This window comes from Xenopus laevis, chromosome 6L, assembly GCF_017654675.1.
Source record: "Xenopus laevis strain J_2021 chromosome 6L, Xenopus_laevis_v10.1, whole genome shotgun sequence".
NCBI lineage: Eukaryota > Metazoa > Chordata > Amphibia > Anura > Pipidae > Xenopus > Xenopus laevis.
Genome location: NC_054381.1, coordinates 79,144,788 through 79,171,915, shown reverse-complemented (window position 1 = coordinate 79,171,915; position 27,128 = coordinate 79,144,788). Strand labels below are relative to the sequence as shown.

Here is a 27,128-nt window from a genome sequence, read left to right as displayed (position 1 = left end):
AATAACTAGAGGGTGTCGTTTCTGAAGAACAACCACGGGGGATGTGGCTATGAACGCTATACGGGTTTGCCCAGTCGCCCCCGGTGCCTAGAGAGTACACAAAGTCGGTAGAATCCGGATTAAAACGGTGAAATTTACAAGCCAATCCAATTTACCATTGAAATCCATTCAAACAAACTGGCTATTTTGGCTCCGCCCACTTTTAAAAATTTGCATCCCAGTCACCGCCTTCACCAAATGGACCAGTTTGAGCACTCTTACATTAACAGTGTAAGATTGACAGGAATTTAAATATTCCCATTGAATAGGCGTTTGGTAAAATGTGATTGGCTGTCTTAAGCTCCGCCCCAGTTTTCTGAATTTTAACCCCAGTTACCTAGTCATGGTCAGTGCCAAGTTTGGGGCCTCCGGTTTTAAAACTGTGAGAACGGCGGTAATACAAAATTTTACATTAAAGTCAAGAGGTGAAAACTGATTGGCTGTTTTTGGCTCCACCCACTTTTCCTAAATTTTGACCGCAGTCCCCAGTGAGTAATTGAGTCAAGTTTGGTACACCTAGCATTTAAACTGTGATAATAGCAGCAGTTTATCATTTTTCTTTAAGGTCAATGGCTGAAATCTGATTGGTTGTTTGTTGCCCCGCCCCTTTTTTCCTAATTATGACCACAGTCACTCAGTGACTAACATTTCAAAGTTTGTGAATGCTGTGATTTAATGTGTAAAATGGCAGCATTTTTATTTTTTCTAGTGAAAATCAATGAATGAAATTCGATTGGTTGTTGGTGGCTCCGCCCACTTTTTCTAAACTTGAAGTGGAAACCCCCAGCGGCCACATTTGTGATATTCAAGGTCCCTGACATCAATACTGTGAGAATGGCAGCCTTCTTAATTGTTCCCATTAAAATCAATCAAAGAAATCTGATTGGCTGTCTTAAGCTCCGCCCAGTTTTCTGAATTTTAAACCCCAGTTACCTAGTCATGGTCAGTGCTAAGTTTGGGACCTCTGGTTTTAAACTGTGAGAACGGCAGTAATCAAAAATTTTACATTGAAGTCAATAGGTGAAAACTGATTGGCCGTTTTTGGCTCCACCCACTTTTCCTAAATTTTGACCGCAGTCACCCAGTGAGTAATTGAGCCAAGTTTGGTACACCTAGCATTTAAACCGTGATAATAGCAGCAGTTTATCATTTTTAATTAAGGTCAATGGCTGAAATCTGATTGGCTGTTGTTGCCCCGCCCCTTTTTTTTCCTAATTGTGAACCACAGTCACTCAGTGACTAACATTCCAAAGTTTGGGAATGCTGTCATTTATTGTGTAAAAATGGCAGCATTTTTATTTTTTTCTATTGAAAATCAATGAATGAAATTCGATTGGTTGTTGGTGGCTCCGCCCACTTTTTCTAAACTTGAAGTGGAAACCCCCAGCGACCACATTTGTGATATTCAAGGTCCCTGACATCAATACTGAGAGAATGGCAGCCTTCTTAATTGTTCTCATTAAAATCAATCAAAGAAATCTGATTGGTTGGTTTTGGCTCCACCCACTTTTCTTAATTTTAATCCCAGTCCCCAGTGACCAACTGTGCCAAGTTTGAGGACCCTGCCATTAACCGTCTAAGAGCGGCAGCAGTTTAACATTTTCCTATTTATTTGAATGGCTGAAATTTGATTGGCTGTTGTAGACTCCGCCCACTTTAGGTAAATTTTAGCCGAGTCACCCAGTGACCCACGGTGCCAAGTTTGGGAGAGCTCTAGCTTTAATACTGTGAGAATTACAGCTGTTTACATTTTCTCATTGAAGTCAATAGGGAAAATCTGATTGGTTGTTTGCGGCTCCGCCCACTTTTTTGGGTCCCCAAAATAGGACAGAATTTTTCAGTTTCACCCCATGACTAAATGAGCCAAGTTTGGTGAGTGTAACTTCAAAGCTGTACAAGTGGCAAAAGTTTCAAGTTTTCCAATGAAAGTCTATGGGGAAAAAAGGGGTCGTCGGGGGTCGCCACAGGGGCACGGAGTTGGGATCGCTTAACAAAGCACAAGCAACCTATTCGAGTATGAGTCGAACAAGTGTGCAAAGTTTCATAATTGTACTCCTAAAACTCTGGGAGGAGTAGCGTTTAGAAAATTGCTCAATTTTCATTGGGCGTTGGTAGCTCCGCCCACTTTGGGGTGCCCCCCCAAAATACTTAATTTTATTCGGGGTGACATCAACTATATGTGGTCCGAGTTTGGGGACTGTATCTTCAAAACTGTACAAGTGGCAGCGATTTGAAATTTTTCCCTGTGAATCTCAATGGGAAAAAAGGGGTCGTCGGGGGGTCGCCACAGGGGCGGGGTGGGTCCCCAAAATAGGACAGAATTTTTCAGCTTCACCTCATGACTAAATGACCCAAGTTTGGTGAGTGTAACTTCAAAGCTGTACAAGTGGCAAAAGTTTCAAGTTTTCCAATGAAAGTCTATGGGGAAAAATGGGGTCGTCGGGGGGTCGCCACAGGGGCAGGGAGGGTGGGATCGCTTAACAAAGCACAAGCAACCTATTCGGGTATGAGCCGAACAAGTGTGCAAAGTATCATAATTGTACTCCTAAACCTCTGGGAGGAGTAGCGTATAGAAAATTGCTAAATTTTCATTGGGCGTTGGTAGCTCCGCCCACTTTGGGGTGCCCCCCCAAAATACTTATTTTTATTCGGGTGACATCAACAATATGTGGTCCGAGTTTGGGGACTGTATCTTCAAAACTGTACGAGTGGCGGCGATTTGAAATTTTTCCGTCAAAGTCAATGGGAAAAAAGGGGTCGTCGGGGGGTCGCCACAGGGGCGGGGTGGGTGGGATCGCTTATTAAAGCACAAGCAACGTACTTTGCTATAAGAGGAATAAGTGTGGAAAGTTTGGCGCTTGCACCCCTAAAACTGTAGGAGGAGTAGCGTTTAGAAAATGGGGTTCGCCAATAATAATAATAATTTTAATAATAAGAAGAAGAACGAGCTGAACTCGAAGAACAGTATGTTGGCTATTTCATAGCCAACATAATAATAATTTTAATAATAAGAAGAAGAACGAGCTGAACTCGAAGAACAGTATGTTGGCTATTTCATAGCCAACATAACGAGCTGAACTAGTAGATCAAGATGTTGGCTTTTTCAAAGCCAACATAATAAGAAGAATAAGAACGAGCTGAACTAGTAGATCAAGATGTTGGCTTTTTCAAAGCCAACATAATAAGAATAAGAACGAGCTGAACTAGTAGATCAAGATGTTGGCTTTTTCAAAGCCAACATAATAAGAATAAGAACGAGCTGAACTAGTAGAACAGTATGTTGGCTTCTTCAAAGCCAACATAATAATAAGAAGAATAAGAACGAGCTGAACTAGTAGATCAAGATGTTGGCTTTTTCAAAGCCAACATAATAACTAGATGGTGTCGTTTCTGAAGAAACCACAAGATGTTGGCTTTGAAATGCAAGAGGTGTTGGGGTCAATCGCCCCTGGTGCATAGAGAGTACACAAAGTTGGTAGAATCTGGTTTAAAACTGTGAAAATTGAAGCAGATCAAACTGTACCATTAAAATCAATCCAAAAAACCTGATTGGCTGTTTTTGGCTCCACCCACTTTTAAAATTTGAACCCCAGTCCCCCTGTGACCGACTGTGCCAAGTTTGATGTCCCTGCCATTAACTGTGAAAGAATGGCAGCAACTTATATATTGACATTGATTAACAATAGGTAACATTTGATTGGCTGTTTTAAGCTCCACACAGTTTTCCGAATTTTAACCCCAGTCACCCAGTCATGGTCTGTACCAAGTTTGGGACCTCTGGCTTTAAAACTGTGAGAATGGCAGTATTTGAAACTTTTACATTGAAGTCAATAGGTAAAATCTGATTGGCTGTTATTGGCTCCGCCCACTTTTCCTAAATTTTGAGCACAGTCACCCAGTGAGTAATTGTGCTGAGTTTGGGACACTTGGCATGGACGCCGTAATAATAGCAGCAATTTGGCGTTTTTCATTAAGGTCAATGGCTGAAGTCCGATTGGCTGTTGTTGCCCCGCCCCCTTTTTTTCCTAATTCTGAACCAGAGTCACCAAGTGACTAACACTTTAAGGTTTCAGAATCATGACATTTAACCTGTAAAAATGGCAGCAGTTTTATGTTTTTCTCTTGAAAATCAATGAATGACATTTGATTGGTTGTTGGTGGCTCCACCCACTTTTCCTAACTGTGAAGTGCAAAAACCCAGTGAGCACATTTGTGATATTCGAGGTCCATGACATCAATAACGTGCAAATGAGCGGCGACAGTTTTAACTTTTCCCATTGAAACAAATGGCTAATATTTGATTGGCTGTGGTAGACTCCGCCCACTTTTCAAAATTTTAACCCCAGTGACCCATGGTGCCAAGTTTTGGGTCTCTGGCTTTAACACTGTGGGAATGACAGTGTTTGACATTTTCTCATTGAAGTCAATAGGGAAAATCTGATTGGCTGTTTTTTGCTCCGCCCACTTTTTGGAGTCCCCAAAATGTGACAGAACTTTTCAGGTTCACCCCATGACTAAGTGACCCAAGTTTGGTGAGTGTAACTTTAATGCTGTGCGAGTGGCAAAAGTTTCAAATTTCCCAATGAAAGTCTATGGGAAAAAATGGGGTCTTTGGGGGGCCGCCACAGGGCCACGGAGGGTGGGATTGCTTAACAGAGCACAAGCAACCTATTCGGGTATGAGCCCAACAAGTGTGCAAATTTTCATAATTGTACTCCTAAAACTCTGGGAGGAGTAGCGTTTAGAAAATTGCTAAAATTTCATTGGCTGTTGGTAGCTCCGCCCACTTTGGGGTGCCCCCCAAAAATACATATTTTTATTCGGGGTGGCACCAACAATATGCGGTCCGAGTTTGGGGAGTGTAGCTTCAAAATTGTACGAGCGGCAGCGATTTGAAAATTTTCCCTGTCAAAGTCAATACGAAAAAAGGCGTCTTCGGTGGTCCGCCGCACGGGCGCAGTGGGTGGGATCGCTTACTAAAGCACAAGCAACGTACTTTGCTATAAGGCGAATAGGTGTGGAAAGTTTGGCGCTTGTACCCCTAAAACTGTAGGAGGAGTAGCGTTTAGAAAACGGGGGGCGCTAATAATAATAAGAAGAAGAAGAATAAGAACGAGCTGAACTAGTAGATCAAGATGTTGGCTTTTTCAAAGCCAACATAATAAGAAGAAGAAGAAGAACGAGCTGAACTAGTAGATCAAGATGTTGGCTTTTTCAAAGCCAACATAATAAGAAGAATAAGAACGAGCTGAACTAGTAGATCAAGATGTTGGCTTTTTCAAAGCCAACATAATAAGAATAAGAACGAGCTGAACTAGTAGATCAAGATGTTGGCTTTTTCAAAGCCAACATAATAAGAACGAGCTGAACTAGTAGAACAGTATGTTGGCTTCTTCAAAGCCAACATTATAATAAGAAGAATAAGAACGAGCTGAACTAGTAGATCAAGATGTTGGCTTTTTCAAAGCCAACATAATAACTAGATGGTGTCGTTTCTGAAGAAACCACAAGATGTTGGCTTTGAAATGCAAGAGGTGTTGGGGTCAGTCGCCCCTGGTGCATAGAGAGTACACAAAGTTGGTAGAATCTGGTTTAAAACTGTGAAAATTGAAGCAGATCAAATTGCACCATTAAAATCAATCCAAAAAACCTGATTGGCTGTTTTTGGCTCCACCCACTTTTAAAATTTGAACCCCAGTCCCCCTGTGACCGACTGTGCCAAGTTTGATGTCCCTGCCATTAACTGTGAAAGAATGGCAGCAACTTATATATTGACATTGATTAGCAATAGGTAACATTTGATTGGCTGTTTTAAGCTCCACCCAGTTTTCCGAATTTTAACCCCAGTCACCCAGTCATGGTCTGTACCAAGTTTGGGGCCTCTGGCTTTAAAACTGTGAGAATGGCAGTATTTGAAACTTTTACATTGAAGTCAATAGGTAAAATCTGATTGGCTGTTATTGGCTCCGCCCACTTTTCCTGAATTTTGACCACAGTCATCCAGTGAGTAATTGTGCTTAGTTTGGGACACTTGGCATGGACGCCATAATAATAGCAGCAATTTGGCGTTTTTCATTAAGGTCAATGGCTGAAGTCCGATTGGCTGTTGTTGCCCCGCCCCCTTTTTTTCCTAATTCTGAACCAGAGTCACCAAGTGACTAACACTTTAAGGTTTCGAAATCATGACATTTAACCTGTAAAAATGGCAGCAGTTTTATGTTTTTCTCTTGAAAATCAATGAATGACATTTGATTGGTTGTTGGTGGCTCCACCCACTTTTCCTAACTTTGAAGTGCAAACACCCAGTGAGCACATTTGTGATATTCGAGGTCCATGACATCAATAACGTTTTCCCATTGAAATCATCAAAGAAATCTGATTGGTTGTTTTTGGCTCCACCCACTTTTCCAGATTTTGATTCCGGTCCTCCAGGGACCAACTGTGCCAAGTTTGAGGACCCTCCCATTGACAATCTAAGAGCGGCGACAGTTGTAACTTTTCCCATTGAAACAAATGGCTAATATTTGATTGGCTGTGGTTGACTCCGCCCACTTTTCAAAATTTTAACCCCAGTGACCCATGGTGCGAAGTTTGGGGTCTCTGGCTTTAACACTGTGGGAATGACAGTGTTTGACATTTTCTCATTGAAGTCAATAGGGAAAATCTGATTGGCTGTTTGTTGCTCCGCCCACTTTTTGGAGTCCCAAAATGTGACAGAACTTTTCAGGTTGACCCCATGACTAAGTGACCCAAGTTTGGTGAGTGTAACTTTAATGCTGTACGAGTGGCAAAAGTTTCACATTTTCCAATGAAAGTCTATGGGAAAAAATGGTGTCTTTGGGGGGCCGCCACAGGGCCACGGAGGGTGGGATTGCTTAACAGAGCACAAGCAACCTATTCGGGTATGAGCCGAACAAGTGTGCAAAGTTTCATAATTGTACTCCTAAAACTCTGGGAGGAGTAGCGTTTAGAAAATTGCTAAAATTTCATTGGCTGCTGGTAGCTCCGCCCACTTTGGGGTGCCCCCCAAAATACATATTTTTATTCGGGGTGGCACCAACAATATGCGGTCCGAGTTTGGGGAGTGTAGCTTCAAAACTGTACGAGCGGCAGCGATTTGAAAATTTTCCCTGTCAAAGTCAATACGAAAAAAGGCGTCTTCGGTGGTCCGCCGCATGGGCGCAGTGGGTGGGATCGCTTACTAAAGCACAAGCAACGTACTTTGCTATAAGGCGAATAGGTGTGGAAAGTTTGGCGCTTGTACCCCTAAAACTGTAGGAGGAGTAGCGTTTAGAAACTGGGGGGCGCTAATAATAATAAGAAGAATAAGAATAAGAATAAGAACGAGCTGAACTAGTAGAACAGTATGTTAGCTTCTTCAAAGCCAACATAATAAGAATAAGAACGAGCTGAACTAGTAGAACAGTATGTTGGCTTCTTCAAAGCCAACATAATAAGAAGAAGAAGAATAAGAACAAGCTGAACTAGTAGAACAGTATGTTGGCTTCTTCAAAGCCAACATAATAATAAGAATAAGAACGAGCTGAACTAGTAGAACAGTATGTTGGCTTCTTCAAAGCCAACATAATAAGAATAAGAACGAGCTGAACTAGTAGAACAGTATGTTGGCTTCTTCAAAGCCAACATAATAAGAAGAAGAAGAATAAGAACAAGCTGAACTAGTAGAACAGTATGTTGGCTTCTTCAAAGCCAACATAATAATAAGAATAAGAACGAGCTGAACTAGTAGAACAGTATGTTGGCTTCTTCAAAGCCAACATAATAAGAATAAGAACGAGCTGAACTAGTAGATCAAGATGTTGGCTTCTTCAAAGCCAACATAATAAGAAGAATAAGAGCGAACTGAACTTGTAGATCAAGATGTTGGCTTTTTCAAAGCCAACATAATGATGGGATATAAATATGGATACTGGATAAAGAAATATGCTTCCAGCATGTCAGAAAGTTTTTTCCATGTGTACAATATGGGCCAATTATCTTCTTAACCTTAAGGGGCGAGTGCTCTTCTTTAAGTCTTTGATATTCCCTAAGTCGGTATATCCATTAATTAACCTCCCTTTGCTTATTAGACATTCCAATATCAAAAAGCTTGATTCTGCTTTAATTAATTTTGTATGGAATGGTAAAAAAGCAAAGATTGCCCTTCATAAACTGAGAGCTACAGTTAAGTTTGGTGGTTTAAAACTACCAAATTTTAGAGCTTTTAATTTATCAGCCCTCACCAGATTTCTCATTGAATGGATCTCCCAGGGTAATAAATTTACTAATCCTGAAATTTAAGTTTTTCAAGAATCCCGTTCCAACATTTTATCTGTACTACATAGCAAATGGTGTAATGTCCCCTGTGATTGTAAAAAGAATCCTCTCTTTCGAGACTCTATTTTTGTGTGGAAACATTTATTTTCTTGTCATAGCTACAGCTATACCCAAACTCCTTTTATGCTGGCTAAGCTCTTGCTTAAACCATTGGATTTTCTTAAACAGGATACCTTTTTATTTTCCATGAAGGAAAAACTACTAGTCTTAATAAAAGACTTATTCAACCCACTTAAAGGGTCACTACTATGGTGGTCTGATCTCAAAGAAAAATATAATCTTCTTGAGTCAGACAGATATTATTACTGTGCCTGTCAATGTGGCCTTTCTTTGATACAGAATAACAATAATTTAGTATTATTGGATCACAAACGTGCTGAGGATTTGTCTGAATTTATTGAACGTCGTTCAAACTATGGTGGTCTGATCTCAAAGAAAAATATAATCTTCTTGAGTCAGACAGATATTATTACTGTGCCTGTCAATGTGGCCTTTCTTTGATACAGAATAACAATAATTTAGTATTATTGGATCACAAACGTGCTGAGGATTTGTCTGAATTTATTGAACGTCGTTCATTGATTTCAATCGACTCTATGGGGCCCATTTACTTTGCTCAAGTGAAGGAATAGAATAAGAAAAACTTCAAATTTCGAAAGTTTTTTTTGGCTACTTCGACCATCGAATTGGCTACTTCGACCTTCGACTACGACTTCGAATCGAATTTGAATATTCGACCATTCGATAGTCGAAGTACTGTCTCTTTAAAAGAAACTTCGACCACCCTACTTCGCCACATAAAACCTACTGAATCTCAATGTTAGCTTATGGGGAAGGTCCCCATAGGCTTTCTTAGTTTTTTTTGGTCGAAGAAAAATCGTTCAATAGATAGATTAAAACGATTAGAAGGACTTAATCGTTTGATCGAACGATTTTTCGTTCGATTGTTTGATCTAATTATTTGCGGTAAATCCTTCGACTTCGATATTCGAAGTCGAAGGATTTACATTCTGCAGTCAAATATCGAGGGCTAATTAACCCTCGATATTTGACCATATGTAAATCTGCCCCTATATGTCAAAAATTTTGGAATGACTATGGGTCAGGCCCACATCCATTACTAGAAGTTTCTTTAAAATGGTCCAAGTATTTACAATGCTGAGTATCCCCTTCTGATTTGGTAAAGTTTCTAAGTAACTATAATAAATTAATCTTAGAAGAACATTGGAGGTTACAACATTTCAAGCTAGTACACTTAGGTTATGGGAAAAAAAAATTCTAAGGATACTTTTACCAGTCCAGTCTCATTTTGTCCAAAATGTAATTAGACTAATGTTTCTCTTTTCCACAATTTGTGGTTCTGCCCTAAAGTTAGATTATTCTGGAGGGAGGTTACTAATTTTTTGAATAATAGATTGGAAATTAAGATACAATTATCTCTGTGTTTTGCTCTATTAAATTTGGAGAGTGATGGTTTTTCTTTACCTTCCAAACCAAAATTTATATCCCATAAAAAAAACACTGACAAGTTTATTTTTGGCTTCTGACAAAAAAAGCTTTATTACATTTTGGGTTACATAAAGAGTATCCCTCATTGTCAGATACCATTTCTCATATGAACCAACTTAGCTGGCAGGAAGCTTTAAAAGCTTTAAAAGCTTTAAAAGCAAAATCAAATGGGAGAAGCTCTAAAGTATCTTTTAAACTTATATGGTCTCCTTATTTTGAGTCGTGTGTTTCTAATACCAAAGACCAAGTTTCAAGGTTTCTCCAAATCTAATTAGGATGGTAACTGTACAATCTTATTCCCTTGTCTGGTCATGAATTTAGCAGAAAATATGGTGGTTGTTCATTTATGCAGTGTGCAATGTAATTGTGCTGTATTGCATCAGCTATGCGTGATGTTGTCTACTGTTCTGTCCTGCTCACTGTCTGAAGTAAGATTGACAGGCAGATAACCCTTCTTCAAAGCACCACACTGTGTAAGTTGTTAACTTGTTTAATGGGTATTTAAAGATGAAAGGGTAAAACTGAAATACATACAAATAAAGAGGTATAAGTGGCTGGACTGGTGAAACAATATACATACAGTACACATGCATATACATTACACAGATGTAATAAATCTGCTACCAAACAGAAACAAACCTCTCTATCTAAGATGCAAAAGCTGAGTATATTAAGCAAATAAAACTGTATACACTCACCAACAATGCTGCATAGGGCCTGTTTAGCATGGAGAAAGCTGAAAGCACATGAGATGAACTGCACAGGCTGGAAACACCTACTTCCTGTGACCTGGAGTTATGACATCAGAGGTCAATAACTAACTTTATTAAACAAATAACTAACACCAGGAAATATCTACAAGTGTCCAGTAGATGGAGCTGGAGGACTGCTCATACCTGTAATCAAATGAAAAGACATATACCTGTCCTAACAGTACAGTAATCATAGTTATTCATATTGTATTTATTGGTGTTTTACTAATAGTAAAATTAATGAGAATAATGAAATATATCAGTACTAGGAATGTCAATACACATTTAGAATGAAGTCTTTGAAAAGCTGACTGTCAATATAATGATCATGGTGCCCAGCACATCCACCAATGAGATCAATTACAGGTGCTAGATCATCCTCTATAAGCACTTTTGCAATTTACATTTATGTATTAGTTATCACTAATACATAAATGTAAATTATGTACACATAATTTATTGCAACTATTATATCATGTATTATATGACCAAGCAGTCCCTGCCTTTTCCTCCATGTACAGGTATATTTGTAACCTTGGGCCAAGTGATTGGGGGGGGTTAAATGCCTCAAGTGTTTATATAAATGGCACTATCATAGCTCTAAAAATTCACCCAAGTAAAGTGCCGTTTAGGTCTGTATGCCATTAAGGCCCCGTAGTACAGACCATGGAGTAATTAGGCAATGGGGTGCAGGCTGTATAGACAGTGGTGTTGTATGAAGAGGTTTAAAGGAACAGTTCAGTGTAAAAAAATAAATGGAGAAATAGATGGGCTGTGCAAAATAAAAAAAAGGTTCTAATATAGTTAGTTCTGGCTGTTATGTTAGACATCCAGTCACTCCAGCCTTTATACATTACATTTTTGCCTAACTAACTATATTAGAAACATTTTTTATTTTGCACAGCCGATCTATTTAACCAGTTTTTATTTTTATACTGAACAATTCCTTTAAGCAGGATAGTAGTCAAGATTCAAGCACGGGTAAAGGCTGGAAGCAACAGAAAAGTCAAGTATCTTTGAGGTTCCACAGGCTAGATTATGGTTTTAAATTTACTATGAAGTATTGCTAAGTTTTAGCTTCTGCATCACTAACAATCATTTGTCCTACCAAACAGTATTTGTATGATGTTCAGTTTAAATTAGTTTACATTCTGTGGCCAAAATTCAAAAGGCTGACCTGGAAATACATTAAAGGTATCTTTCTATACACAATAATCACTAAATACACCAAAAAATATTATGTAAATTGATACTGCATATTTTGCTTATTTTGAAAATTATGGGGCAGATGTATCAAGGGTTTAATTGAAAATACAATTTTTTAAATTCAAGTTTATTTTATTGTAATTCGACTAGGGAATAGTACAAATTCCATTCAAGTTTAAAAAAAATGTGAATTTCGAAATCTATCATGTACTGTCCCTTTATGAATTCAAATTTGACTATTTGCCATCTAAAACCTGCCGAATTGGTGTTTTAGCCAATGGGGGGACCTCCTACAGCCAATTTGGAGTCATTTTGGTGGATTCGATTTTACAGGTTGATCCTATTCACCCAAATTTAAAAAGTTAAAATTTTTCAATTAATTTGAATTGGTCGTTTTTTCCCACCCGAATTTTGAGTTTATGGGAGTTTTTAGAAACTCCCATAAACTCGAAATTCGACCCTTGATAAATCTGCCCCTAAGTGTATCTAACATAGTAACACGTATCTGACATATTGCTTCTGATTTTCAGGTGTGAGTCTGGGTACACAGGCCAATACTGTGATAAAACAGACTTCAATATACTTTATGTGGTTCCAAGTAGGCAAAAGCTCACACATGTGCTCATTGCAGCAATCATTGGAGCAGTGCAGATCGCTATTATAGTTGCAATTGTCATGTGTTTCACAAGGTAAGTAATATTTCCTTACTTTGCTTCAAATTCTAGTCTTCCTAATATACTTTACCTTTTATGTGTCTTTTTAGGACTATTGTTAATAGAACTTTATTTAGGGGACAATTTACTAACATTCATATTTTTGAATCCATTGAAATCTATTTTGCAAAAAAAAATTTCTATATATTTAATTTGACATGGGGCTGGACATATTGTTAGTTTCCCAGGTGCCCTTAGCCATGTGCTGTGATAAACTTTAGTCACTCTTTACTGCTGCACTGCACGTTATGGTATCACCCTTCCCCCCCAGAAGTATCTAAGTAACTATAATAAATTAATCTTAACAATGGTAACCAGATAATAGCTTTGCAAGTACACAGTGTACACAGTGTAATTTAGCGATAAAAATGATACCATAAACTATGACAGAATCCCTTTAAATGTTTTACAATATAATTAATGGGATATAATTAATTTGAAATATACTTTGAAATATGAATATTTGCATTCATATAAATAGATTACTGTAAAATGTAAAGTTCTGGTGCGCCCCCTTGTACCACATTGAATAGCCTCTCCTGCCATTATTTCAAATTTGTTTTAATTTATCCCTCATAAAACAAATATAAAGTCATGCTCTGTGGACACAAGGTTTATTCCTGTATCTATGTATAGAAATGTCTTGTTCCTTGTCTACTGGCAGGTATCTGATTAAGCAGCCCAGTTATAACCCACCCTTACACATTGGCCAATAAAAATTGCTGGTTTGAAAATCATGTTAGACAAGGAGTGCATTAGCACACTGATGCAGTCCTTGTCCAATGGGTCTATATAGGCTCACTGGATGATCTGATCATTAACCCCAGGGCCTGATATGACTTGACCATGAGCATGTGGGTGGCCAGAATGGGCCCAGAACTGATTGTGTTTGGCCATCTTAAAGGGGCAGTATACCTCCTTTTCAGCATGAATTCAGTGAATAACTTCCGGTTACGGTGCCTGAGATGAAGGAGGGGCGGGTGTGAAGCTCCGAGAAACACTACGGTTGCCTGCTATTAAAATCTAAAAGAAAAGTGACAGCAATCCTCCTGGATAAAAGCCAGGTCTCTCCTTCTTTCCAAGAGCAGGGTTTCTGCAGTAAGAGATTAGAGAAAGCTGATAAGAGACACAGTATGGAGCCGGGAGATTTGCCTCTCACGGCTAAGGTAACTAAGGAGGCGTAACTAAGGAGACGCGCTCTGAAAATCATCACGGCTGCCGGCTTTAAAGTTTATAATTAAGAACTGCAACTTATCTTGTCAGTAGTTTGGTCTCTTCTTCTTTCTGAAAGGCATGGTCCGGGGCGGTGTGAGACCAGTGAAAATATTTGGGTGACACTGAATAAAGTCGAGGATAACTGTGAGGCAAGACTGAATGAAACTGGTATTACTGTTGAAACATTTAAACTCATAAATAAATAAAGGACACACTAATATTGACCTGGAAAACAATTATACTTGCGAGTGCTTACATTCATATATACTCAAGTTATAACAGCATATATTAGTGGGGATAACACCTAAAACAAAGGAAAAGCAAATCTATCTGCTAGTAATACTTAAAGCACTCCAGGCAAAAGGATGGAGAACTTTAACTCATCACAACAATTCCATGTAAAAACAAATGTAAAAACCTATGAAAAAAAAAAGTACAAAAAACTATGAAATGGCTACTGAAGTTAGCTTAAGCAGAAAACCATTCTCAAAACCTTCAAATGAAAATGACTATTCAGAAATAGCTAGAGAAGTCGCAAAACTCCTCAATCCAACTATAGAATTGACTATAAAAACTTCAATGGAAAATATGACTGCAAAATTACAAGCCAGCATAAATAACGTTACAGATAAACTTACCTCACATGACCAACAGATTACAGATAACAGATAAGAGACAGTTTCGGAAATCCAGAATGACACAATCTCATCTCTTACAAGGATAGAGGAACTGGAAAAGAAAACTAGTGAATTACAATCAAAAATTGACGATCTTGAGAATAGAACAAGAAGAAACAACTTAAGATTCATTGGAATTCCAGAATTCTATAATACTGAGGATATTCATTTATACATAACTAAATCAATACCAATGAAGTTGGGCATACACCAGGAGCTATCCAATATGAAAATAGAAAGACTCCATTGCTTGGGGCCACCTAACAACCAAATGCAAACCAGACCTAGAGCAGTCATTGCGAGGTTTCTAAACTATTCGGAGGAAAACATACTCTTTCAAGCCTATAAAAAAATGAACAATGCTAGTCTAGAGATTGATGGGAAAAGAGTTCTTATATTCCAGGACTATTCAATATTGCTGTCTCAGAAGCGTAAGGAATTTTCTACAACATATCAATCTTTATTTAAACTGAATATAACGTTTGCCCTCATTTATCCAGCCAAGATTTTTCTGACTTCAGGAACCCATATTTTTGAAAATCCTAAAGAAGTACAACATTTTGTAAATCAAATGGAATACAAAACCAAAATGCCTTCAGTAAACCAAAGAACTGGACCAAAGGATAATATTCAAGTCTCACCTAAGGAAAGAAGACAAATTCTGAAAGACCCTCTGAAACACCATCTGCAAAAGCATCGGGATATAGATCTTCCCTCAAAGTCAAGATCCAGATCAAACTCTCCCTTTCTTAAAGATCCAGGAACAGATGAAACTACGATCAATTAAGAAAAGCATAGCAAAACTAGACTGAATAAGTATAAGTTGGGCAAGGGTGGTGGTTTCAGTTTACCCTGTTACTGATCTTAGTTAGAGAGTTTTTTACTTCCTTCTCTCCAGGAAAAAAGTGAAGTCATATATCCTGTTATATAGATATTGCTTTATGGGTAATTACCCTAAACTAGTTAATTTCTATGTTAAATATTTGTGATGTTATCATTAATTGTTCAGTTTTTCTAACTCATATTTTTGTTAAAAAAAATCACAATATGTTTGTTTGATACCCTACTTAAATAGGGTTTTTATTCTATCTCTCTGCTTGACAAATCTAGTTAGGGCATTTCTTTTGTCTCTCTGCTCAACAAATATTTTTGGCATTTTTTTCCATGTAGAATATTCTGCTCTTAACTGCCACAAATTTGAGAATGATTAATATTATAACATGGAATGTGAATGGGCTAAATTCATTTGTAAAAAGAAAGAAAATTCTTATAGAGCTGAAAAGACTAAAAGGTGATATAGTAATGTTACAAGAACACATTTATCAGAAAAAGAATCTGAAAAACTGAAAAGAGGTTGGGTAGGTGAAATAGTATTTTCTCCAGCTATCAACAAGAAGGGAGGAGTAGCAATACTATTTCATAAATCATTAAACATTCAAATCCTGAACTCTGACAGAGATGAAATTGGCAGATATGTTTTTGTGGAAACCCTTCTATACAACAAAACTTGGAATTTTGGGTCTGTATATGCTCCAAACATAAATAAAGAGAGTTTTTTCAATTATATAGCTCAAAAGCTTATCACATATCCTCAAATAAAATTGGTTATCGGGTATTCACTTTTTCAAGTGAAGACAAAAATCCAATTAACACACATTAAGTAACAATTGTAATCCCACCCCTTTAGTGCACCAGGTGATGCCTGTGGTAACATGGGTTAGTCCATCCCCTTGTTGCATGTTGCATGTGACAATATGTCCCATTGGCAATAATACCCTCGTATTAAAGTGAAAAAAGTCCCATAAAAGTAGTCCATAAGTACAGTCCATCCTGTTTGAATAAATATAATTAAATACTTTAGAAACTGCAGAATGCCTATCAAAAGTAAAAACATATGAGCACTGCAAATGAATGCCTGCCCATTGGCAGGGATCACCCTCGCATGTCGCACACTGCTATTTTATATAGACTTACTGTCTCAATAAATAATTTCTCTACACTTACTTTTGCAGTGTTCTCTTTTTATTTCTGTGACCTGCATAAAACAAAGAACATTTGTAATTTCATAATAAAAGTTAAAAATATTGGAAAATTTGGGAACCATGGGTCAGGTTTCTAAACAAATAATCTTAACTGGGGGACAGGCTAAATAAGGATTAATGGAGGACCTAATTACGCAAAATCAGAAACCATCGAGGTGCCTGGCAAGATTATCAGCCTGAATATCAACATTGTAGTATGCAGGGACTATGCAGGGACTTCAGTCAAAGTTTTTTGCAGCGTGTTAATATGGAACGATCTACTTTTTATCTTTTTATCTATTTATACTATTGTCAACAATTCTCTCTGTAAAATTTCAATTAAATATAAAATGAAGAAAAAAAAAGTTTCTCATTAAACCCTTTTGGTTTCATTGTATCTAGCTGTCTAATCCATTTATTTTCTTTTTGAAGTAACAGCTTAACTCTATCTCCCCCTCCTGGTGCTTAGCTTCAAAGAAATGTTTAGCTAACAACGACTCATTAGGTTTTTGGGGGACAAAATTTCTTATATATTCTTTGTGTTCTCCTATACACAATTTGACTGGTCTGGTGGTTTGCCCCACATATGCATACCCAAATGGGCATTTAATTAAATATACCACATGTGTACTTTCACAGGGTGCATACGTTCTTACCGGTATATTGAAACCCTTAAAGGGGTGTGCCACTTGTTCACCTTTTATGATGGAATTACAAAGCCCACAGTTTAAACAGGGGAAAGTCCCCATTTTTGGTTTACTAAAAAATTTTTAGCCTTATTCTTAACCATGAGATCAGAACTGCATAAGTTATCTCTAAGTGACCTTCCTCTTTTGTAAGAAAAGAGAGGTTAGTCTTTACAGAAATGACCATACTTTGAATCATTTTGCAATGCAGGCCAATATGAGGTTATCATCCACAAAACGGAAATATGTTCTTATATTTTGACTATACATTTTGTTGTCCAAAAAATATTCTTTTTACAGTCTGTGTACCACTATATTGGCAAAGGAGTGTGCGCCCGCCGCTCCCATCAACGTTCACTGCCTCTGCCAGTAACATTGGTCACCAAACCGGAAATCATTTTTGCTCAGAACCAGCTTTAAACAGTCCAGTAGGAAATACACTGTGGTATGTGGTAAAGTGGTGTCTAACAATGACTCTTCTATATACTGTATTCGCTCCTCTTGGGGTATAGAGGTATAAAGACTATGTATGTCAATAAATGCCAGCACAACGTTTTCCAGATTCTCCAATTTTGACAATTTCACAAGGAGATCCGATGTATCTTTAAGACAAGTGCTGAAATTTGATACAATTGGTTGCAAGTATTTATCGACATCATAATGGTCTGTAACCTGCAGCTGATTCATAGCTTCTGTTATATATGCATCCTTATCCATAATGACTATCACTCCTCCCTTATCCGCCTTTTTGATTATTATCTCTGTATTCTTTTTAAGAGATTTTAAACCATGCCATTCAGCTTTTGCCATATTACTTTACTTTTTCTTTCCCGTTTCCCATAAAATTGCCCCTAGTGAACTTGCACTCTTGAACAAAGGGTTGGGTTATGTACCTAATTATGAAAGAGAGTTTTTAGACTGGGAAACGGACAAATTTATTTGTGTGCTCAAGTTAAAAATGTGTTTTTCTAATGAACCTGAACAGGCCACTAGAGGCCCTCTAGCTGCCCTAGGCCTAAAGAAAAAAAGCAACTTTATGCCCACTTTTGAGAATGTTTCAATTGATATGTTTGAAAAATTGGTTACAAGTGAAGTAAAACATTTATGGGAAAGGGGAAAGAAAAAGCAAAGTTATATGACAAAAGCTGATGGAATGGTTCAAAATCTCTTAAAAAGAATACAGAGATAATAATCAAAAAGGTGGATAAGGGAGGAGCGATAGTTGTTATGGATAAGGATGCATATATAACAGAAGCCATGAATCAGCTGAAGGTTACAGACCATTATGAAATGATTAATCGTGATCCAGTGAGGGAAGTGAAGAAACTTGTTGATCAAACAGTTCTAGACGCAGAAATAAATGGTGTAATAACTATAGATAGATTACCCTGTAACTCCAGTAATATATTTTTTGCCAAAAATCCATAAAAGGCTAAAAAAAAACCCTGGTAGACCAATTGTGGCCAGTATGGGCTCTGTATTGGAACCATTAGCCCAATATGTCGATAAAAGCTTGCAACCAATTGTATCAAATCATCAGCACTTGTCTAAAAGATACATCGGATCTCCTTGTGAAATTGTCAAAATTGGAGAATCTGGAAAATGTTGTGCTGGCATCTATTGACATACAAAGTCTATATACCTCTATACCCCAAGAGGAGGGAATACGTTATATAGAAGAGTCATTGTTAGACACCACTTTACCACATACAACAGTGTATTTCCTACTGGACGATTTACAGCTGGTTCTGAGCAAAAATTATTTCCGATTTGGTGACAATATTACTGGCAGAGGCAGGGAACGTCGATGGGAGCGGTGGTCGCGCCCTCCTTTGCCAATATAGTGGTACACAGACTGGAAAAAGAATATTTTTTGGACAACAAAATGTATAGTCAAAATATAAAAGCATATTTCCGTTTTGTGGATGATATCCTCATATTGTGGTCTGGGTCTAAAGAAATGTTCTAGGAAATGATAGAGAAAGCAAATAGTAGCCATAAGAGCATTACGTTTACATTTGAATACGCAGGCAACTCTATCAATTTCCTTGACATTACTATAACCAATAACAAGGGGAAATTAGGAACCAATATGTATTGTAAACCTATGGATAGAAATAACTTATTAAGAGCAGACAGCTTTCACCATCCAAAAGTTAAAAAGGGCATTCCAAAGGGCCAGTTCCTTAGGGCCAGGAGACTAACTAGTGACAACAACGGATATAAAGAAGCAGCTACTGACCTAATTGAAAGGTTCACGCAAAAAGGGTATGAGAAAAGGGTTATGCAATCTACTGCAGCCCAAGTGGAACAGGCTACAAGGGAATCACTATTGCAGACTAAAGTAAATAAAAAAAAAAACCAATAAACGCATACCGTTTGTATCCACCTTTGATCATAGGAGTAACAAAATTGAAAGTGTAATCAAAAAGTACTGGCCTGCATTGAAAAATGATACAATGTATGGACATTTGTTTAAAGGCAAACCTCTCTTTTCTTACAGAAGAGGAAGGTCACTTAGAGATAACTTATTGAGTTCTGATTTCATGGTTAAGAATAAGGCTAAAAAATGTTTTATCAAACCAAAAATGGGGACTTTCCCCCCTGTTTAAACTGTGGGCTTTGTAATTCCATCATAAAAGGTGAACAAGTGGCACACCCCTTTAAAGGTTTCAATATACCAGTGAGAATGTATGCAACCTGTGAAAGTACACACCTGGTATATTAAATTAATTGACCCCAAAAAACTAATGAGTAGTTATTAGCTAAACATTTCTTTGAAGCTAAGCACCATATTTCACAACTAAGATGGAGAGTCCTGGATAAGGTTGAACTACCTTCCAGATGGGGAGATAGAGTTAAGATGTTACTTCAAAAAGAAAATAAATGGATTAGACAGCTAGATACAATGAAACCAAAAAGGTTTAATGACAAACTTAGTTACAAATGTTCTTTGTTTTATGCAGGTCACAGAAATAAAAAGAGAACACTGCAAAAGTAAGTGTAGAGAAATTATTTATTGATACAGTGAGTCTATATAAAATAGCAATGTGCGACATGTGAGGGTGATCCCTGCCAATGGGCAGGCATTCATTTGCAGTGCTCATATGTTTTTACTTTTGATAGGCATTGTGCAGTTTCTAAAGTATTTAATTGTATTTATTCCAACAGGATGAACTGTATTTATGGACTACTTTTATGGGACTTTGTTCACTTTAATACGAGGGTATTATTGCCAATGGGACATATTATCACATGCAATATGCAACAAGGGGATGGACTAATCCATGTTACCTGGTGCACTAAAGGGTTGGGATTACAACTGTTACGTAGGGGCCAATTCACCAAGCTCGAGTGAAGGATTCTAAGTAAAAAAACTCGAATGGGCTACTTCGACCTTCGACTACGACTTCGAATGGAATGATTCGAACTAAAAATCGTTAGACTATTCGACCATTCGATAGTCGAAGTACTGTCTCTTTAAGAAAAAACTTCGACCCCCTAGTTCGCCATCTAAAACCTACCGAACCCAATGTTAGCCTATGGGGAAGGTCCCCATAGGCTTGCCTAAGTTTTTTTGGTCGAAGGATAATCCTTCGATCGTTGGATTAAAATCGATTCGAAGGATTTAATCGTTCGATCAAACGATTATTCCTTCGATTGTTCGATCGCAGTTTTTGCGCTAAAATCCTTCGACTTCGATATTCGAAGACGAAGGATTTTAATTCCCAGTCGAATATCGAGGGTTAATTAACCCTCGATATTCGACCCTTGATGCATCGGCCCCTTAATGTGTGTTAATTGGATTTTTGTCTTCACTTAAAAAAGGGACTAGCTCCCGAAACATGTTGTGAGTGAGAATACACCAATAAAGGGTGATTGCAGACTAAGTACTGCCGGTTCCTGGTCTGTTTCTAATTTCTATAAATCGAATGCTTATCACATGATGGATGGTGTGTGTTAACAGCAGGTCTACACTTTGATTTTTTTTCACTCATAGTTCTCTGACTTTAATGAATCTCATGTGTGGTCACTAGATAGAATTGGTTGTAACCACTCACCATCTTTCGGCAAATCCAAACTAATAACTAATTTTTTGAAACAAACAAATTTAGTTGATCTTTGGAGAGTTCTGCATCCCTCAGATAAAGAATTTACATTTTTTCTCACGCACATGGTATAGGTACCCGTATAGACTATATTTTTCTTGAAATAAGAAACACACAGATAATTACAATTGCCGATATTAACATATTTGACCATGCCCCGGTTTTAACAGAAGTGATATCTAAAACCCCATCCTAAGACATTTATTCCGTGGTCATTTCCATCATTTCTCTCAGAGAGGCCTGACTTTGATGTTGTCCAAGAGATGGGATCTTTTTTTAAAGGAGAACCAATCTCAAAAGAAATCTTCCCATATTGTGTGATACGTGGAAGGCTGTTATTAGAGGAGACATCACCAATTACAAATCCAAATTTATAAAAAAGATAAACAAAGAATTTATATCCTTGAGCAATAAACAGGGGAAAGCATACGTAAATTTCATTGTACATCCCTCTAAACAAAATAATGAAAAATATAAGGAATCTTTGGACAAACTAATATATTTGAATAGGTTAAGAGATGACTTAAATATGTCTTATTCTAAAGCCAAACTTAATAATCTAAGTAATAAGTAAAATAATAGACTACTGTCGAATTTAACACGTATCTGGACAAGATCCAATAAAATGATTCTTATTAGAAATAAACAGAATCAATTGACAAATTCTCCAACAGAAATTAAGATATTTAGAGAATATTATAAATATTTATATGCACATTCTCAACTAAACAAATCTGCAATGTAGAACATTTTTTCTGAAATTTAAATACCAAAACTAACCACTTCACAACTGAAATATCTTAACTCTCCAATAGAATTACAAGAAGTTATTGTAACTATTAATAACCTTAAAAATCATAAAGCAGGAGGTCCTGATGGCCTAACATTCCCATTTTACAAAATTTTAAGTCATAAAATATCCCCCTTTCTAAACAACTTATATAATGAGCTATTCTGCTATAATAATACCTTGCAATCAAGTATAGTATCTAACATTAAATTAATCCCAAAGGTAGACAAAGATTTATCATACCCCACATCATACAGACCTATCTCATTAATCAATCAATATTTCAAAATTCTCAAAAAAATACTAACTAATAGACTATCAAACTTTTTGCTGACCATTATATCTCCCCAACAAAGCGGATTTGTTAAAAACAGAACAGGGACAAAAAAGGCTCGAACCTTAATACAGATAATATTTGAAGTTAAAAAAGAGATGGTCTCCTGCTCATTGGTGAGTTTAGACACAGAAAAGGCCTTCGATAATGTCTCATGGAGATATTTATTTTGTTGTAGCAAAGAGTCTAAATGGTAAATTTTTTTTCTATGATAGAACAAATACACAAATCTCCAATGGCAAGAATAGTGGTAGCAGGAGAACAGTCAGAAACCTTCCCTCTATATAGAGGAACATGTCAGGGTTGTCCCCTATCCCCCTTATTATTCAATATCTCAATGGATCCATTAATTAGATATTTAGAAAATTCTGACCTTTTCCAAGGTTTTACGATAAAAGGAAAAATTTGAAAAACATTAGCGTTTGCTGATGATCTTCTACTTCTGATCCAACATCCCAAAAGGTCTATTAACATTTTTACATTCTGTCAATTGTGAAAAACTCAATCCCAAAAAACCTTCTTAAAAGCCTTAAGATGAAAATACCCACATGTAAATTAAAATATCTAGGTATCACATAATCATCTGATTTATCAAAATTATATTCCCTTAATTATACCCAGATAATTAAGATCTGATTTCTGGGTGTAAGAGATGGATTAACTGCCCATTGAATTTTACAGGCAGAATTGCCTTTTTTAAAATGCTATTTTTTCCCTAAGACATGCTGACATTAAGAAATTAGATCAAACTATTAACAAGTTTATTTGGCAGAACAGAAGGCCAAAAATCTCATTGACCAAACTAAGATATGCCAAAAATATGGGGGGTCTTAATGTTCCAGATTTTAGAAAATTTAATTTGACATCAATTGTGAGGTATATCATTGAATGGATCTCAGAAAAAGAGTAATTCACAGATTTAGACTTAGAAATTAAATTGGATTCAAAGGAACACATAGTTTCATCCCTTCATAAAAAATGGTCGGAACAACATATAGATGTTAAAAAAATCCCCTATACAGAGATACGTCCATGGTGTGGAAACTTCTCCTCAAAAAAATAAATTGAATTATAACATCTCACCCTTTCTTTCTCCATTCTATCTAAAAGGCTTTCCTATTAAAGATAGAGAAATGATGTAGCATAAATGGGAAAAGAAAGGTATTAGCCAAATAAAAGACATAATAGACCAATATAATGGCATTCCATTATCATCGGAGGTAGTTAAACGCTTATATGGGTTGTCTGAAAAAGATAGACTGACTTAATCTCAACTAAAAAATGGTATTAAACTTCTGGAACATTATCACAATAAATCAGTCATTCTGTATTTATTTCTCTATCTGACCTTATAGATGAACCTTTAAAAAATTGTAACCGAATAATTAACTCTGAGAATTGGCAAGACCAACAATTCAGAATTGTACATTTGGGTTATAGAAACTGCCAAATTCCTTAAATGTAATGAACAGAATATAGATGTCTTACATTACTTATGGTCCTGTCCAAATATTAGACAGTTATGGTATACATTTGAACAGCTAGCTAGAGAAAAAAACAAAATAGACATGGTTATTACTCCCATTGTTTGCTTTATTAGACTGCAAAAATGCTCTTCGAGTAGAGAATAAAGATTCAGAATTCAAAATCTCAGAAGATATTTTACATTTTTATTTTTAATGGCTGCAACTCGTAAGTCAATATATTTATATTGGATAAAGGTAATACCCCCATCATTAGAAACCATACTGAGTTATTTATATAACCTTGTATGCACAAGAGGCAATACATTGCAAAACGGGGAACCAGACATTAAGGGAGCGTTTTAAAGGTATATGGTCCATTTATCTTAGAACAATAAAGGCCAATAAGAAAAGGTTTATTTTAAATTGTATTGATTCTGGGGAAAATTATTTTCTTTTGTAATGTAAGCATATTAGCCAACACATTCATACTGAGAGTGTAGTAATTGTGACTTCATTATTACTTTAAATAGAATTCGAGCAGAGATATTTTCAATAATTTTATTCTTTAAACGTTAATTTTAATTTTAAGTTATAATTCTATTCAAACTTTAAACTTTAATCTTATTTCAGGTTTGTTATACCTTGATTTTATTTGCATTTACTGTGTTGTAATTAAGATTGTTTTTATTTAGACAATGGTTTACATAACACCTCACATACTATGACATCACCATGTTTACTTAACTACACAGCTTAATTGTTCTATTGTATTGGTACTGAAAAATAACTTACTGTAATGTAATCTGTTGTCTATGATCAATAAAAAGACATAAACCATGAATTCAGTGAATTATTCTTGTGTCCAACATACTCTTTGGTTACCATTCTTATTCATAAAAAATATATGGCTTTCTTTATTTCTTGAGCTAAACAGGGCACACATAATGTACTCCTTTTAGAATTCCTCACCCTACCCAATCACTTCTTCCCCTTATATCTTACATTTTTAGGCGCCCCCAAAACACATCTATTTGTAGAATTTTCTTCACATTCTGTAATTACCCTGTCATTACCACATTCAGAAGGCTGCTGTAGTGTGCTCACATCCTCACTCCAGACAACTACACTTTTGACCAATTATGCCCTTATTTGACACCTTTTGTCCAAAGCACTGCTATTTCTGTAATTAAACTAAGGCATAATACCCGCTGAGTCGCTCAGCCCACTATGAGGTGTGCAATATCTCTACCTACCTACCTACGGCCCAACGATTCGATCACAACGAAAAGAATATGGGCGGTCAGATTGAGGGCCACATCAATGTGGTCCTCAGCCAGATATCGATCTGTGAAGCCAGTCGGAAGGCCCAATAAACTGCCGACTTAATCTGTTGGCAGCTTATTTTGGCATCTGTTTGGGGAGCTTTAGAGTTATGTGGGAATATGTGCCTTGCTTTGTCAGTGTTTTTTAATATCTTCATTGTCTTGCCTTTGTCTCAGATTTTGGAATTGTATTGCATTTAGAGGAAAAACCATAATAATAACAATAATAAACAATAATATATTATTAGGAAGAATAAATTGAATTGTTTTATTTTGGTTTTTGGTAGTCCAGTCATATAATGGCCAAACTAAAGGATGCATGATATAAAAGGTCTGGCTAACTAGTGGTTTGTTCTATCATAAAAAGGAAGATGTACAGTAGATATGTAACAAAACTTTATACAATTATCTTCTTAATGATTTTATTTTTCTTTTGTAGGAAGTGCCCCAAAAATAATAGAGGTCGACGGCAGAAGCAAAATCTTGGCCATTTTTCTTCAGATGCTTCTTCCCGGATGGTGTAGCTTAACTTTTTCCCAGTTCTATTTATTTGTTTATATACTTACATTGATCATGCAATGTACATTTTCAATTCTATGTTTTTTAAAGAATGGAAATATTTATTTCAGAGGCCTTGTTTTTTTTTTTAAACATTTTATCATTTAACCTTGTTGGTTGCCTGCTGTACCTACAAAGAATCAGCAGGGACAGCAATGGACTGGTATAGAGTTTCATTTTCTTTTCTTTTTTTTATGTCTTTCTTGGGAGCATAGTCCTAAATTTTAAGTCACTTTCATATAGTTGTAATACAATTCTATATCCCAACTTTTAGAATTCTTGGTACTTTCTCTAAATTTTATTTTTCATAATTAGGGCAATTAACGAACTGAAACATTTTTGATGGTACATAAACATGGAAAATATTTTGTTCCAGTGCCAATCTCAGCAAGTGTTAGATTAGAAAATTACATTTTGTAGACCAGTAAACAGGCAAAGATTAGTTTAGCAGTTTCTATAAACCATTTAGTATACACTTTGAAAACATGGGATGGAGGGTGAAACAATCACACATTGGTGGATAAAGTATTAACTACATATCCACAGTTGGTTGTTCCTATGGAACACAGAGTTAAAGCCCTCCCATTGACACTAAACAAACACCTTAAGATAAATGGAAAACAAGAAAACCTTGCAAAGATAGCATGAGCTAAAGGTAACAATGTTTACAGTCTTTTTTTCCTAACCAGACTTAGTAGAAGACACTGTATTTAAATAGATATTTCAATGTTTTATAAGAACTAGTTACCATTTTTATTTATATAACACTGGTTATCGCATGATATGTGAATTGCATGCTGTGAGTAGTGGTAAAATGTTGAATATGTTATATGATTTAATCTTGAGAATTGTGCCCTTTTGGCATTTAATCAAGTAATGATGAATGAAGCAGAAGCATTTTATGGTGTTCAACTACGACCATTTTGTAATTTCCTTTTTTATTGTGTGTCATGAAGTGTTTTTTAAGCCCTTGCTAAAAAAAATGCATATTTTAGTAAAATTTAACTTGACACCATGAAAATACAGTTTCAGCTTCAATTGATCTTGTTGTTTTAAATCAAACCATCAAGCAAAGACTTTAATGAAAAACCCTCTTTTTAAATATTTGAAAGATGTTCAATAATTCTGGAAAATCTTTCCCTCGCTTTGACGGTTTAAGAACTTTTGTTACACTGAAATATATGATACACATTTCATGTGAAATAAAACCTTGAAATCTAGATTTAGAATACAGTTTATTTCAGTATCATTATTGAAGTAAACAGTTTCATACAATGAGAGCAGCAGCAACTTTATTTTGGATGTGCGTGAGTTTTTAATTGTTTATTAGGTAATTGAAAATAGCATAAAATGTACAAAAATATTCTTTTTGTATATTTTAAGCAAATATGGAT

The 27,128-nt window shown here is 36.4% G+C and overlaps 1 protein-coding gene and 1 long non-coding RNA gene across 3 annotated transcripts in view; one reads left to right on the top strand and one right to left on the bottom strand.

Moving 5' to 3' along the window:
• The window catches only part of LOC108719073 (tomoregulin-1-like), a 385,317-nt gene extending 358,607 nt beyond the window's left edge, over positions 1-26,710 (top strand). For both annotated transcript variants that reach the window (XM_018267683.2, XM_041566231.1), the window contains 2 exons: positions 12,374-12,532; positions 25,616-26,710. In XM_018267683.2, the coding sequence (XP_018123172.2) occupies positions 12,374-12,532; positions 25,616-25,700 (244 nt within the window). In that variant the 3' untranslated portion in view covers positions 25,701-26,710. The remainder of the gene's footprint in view (positions 1-12,373; positions 12,533-25,615) is intronic.
• LOC121394671 lies at positions 10,360-10,973 on the bottom strand. Its single transcript, XR_005961917.1, has 2 exons — positions 10,584-10,973; positions 10,360-10,406 (listed from the first exon to the last, which is right to left on the bottom strand). It is a non-coding gene; the product is annotated as an uncharacterized LOC121394671 (long non-coding RNA).
• Positions 26,711-27,128: the final 418 nt, after the last annotated feature.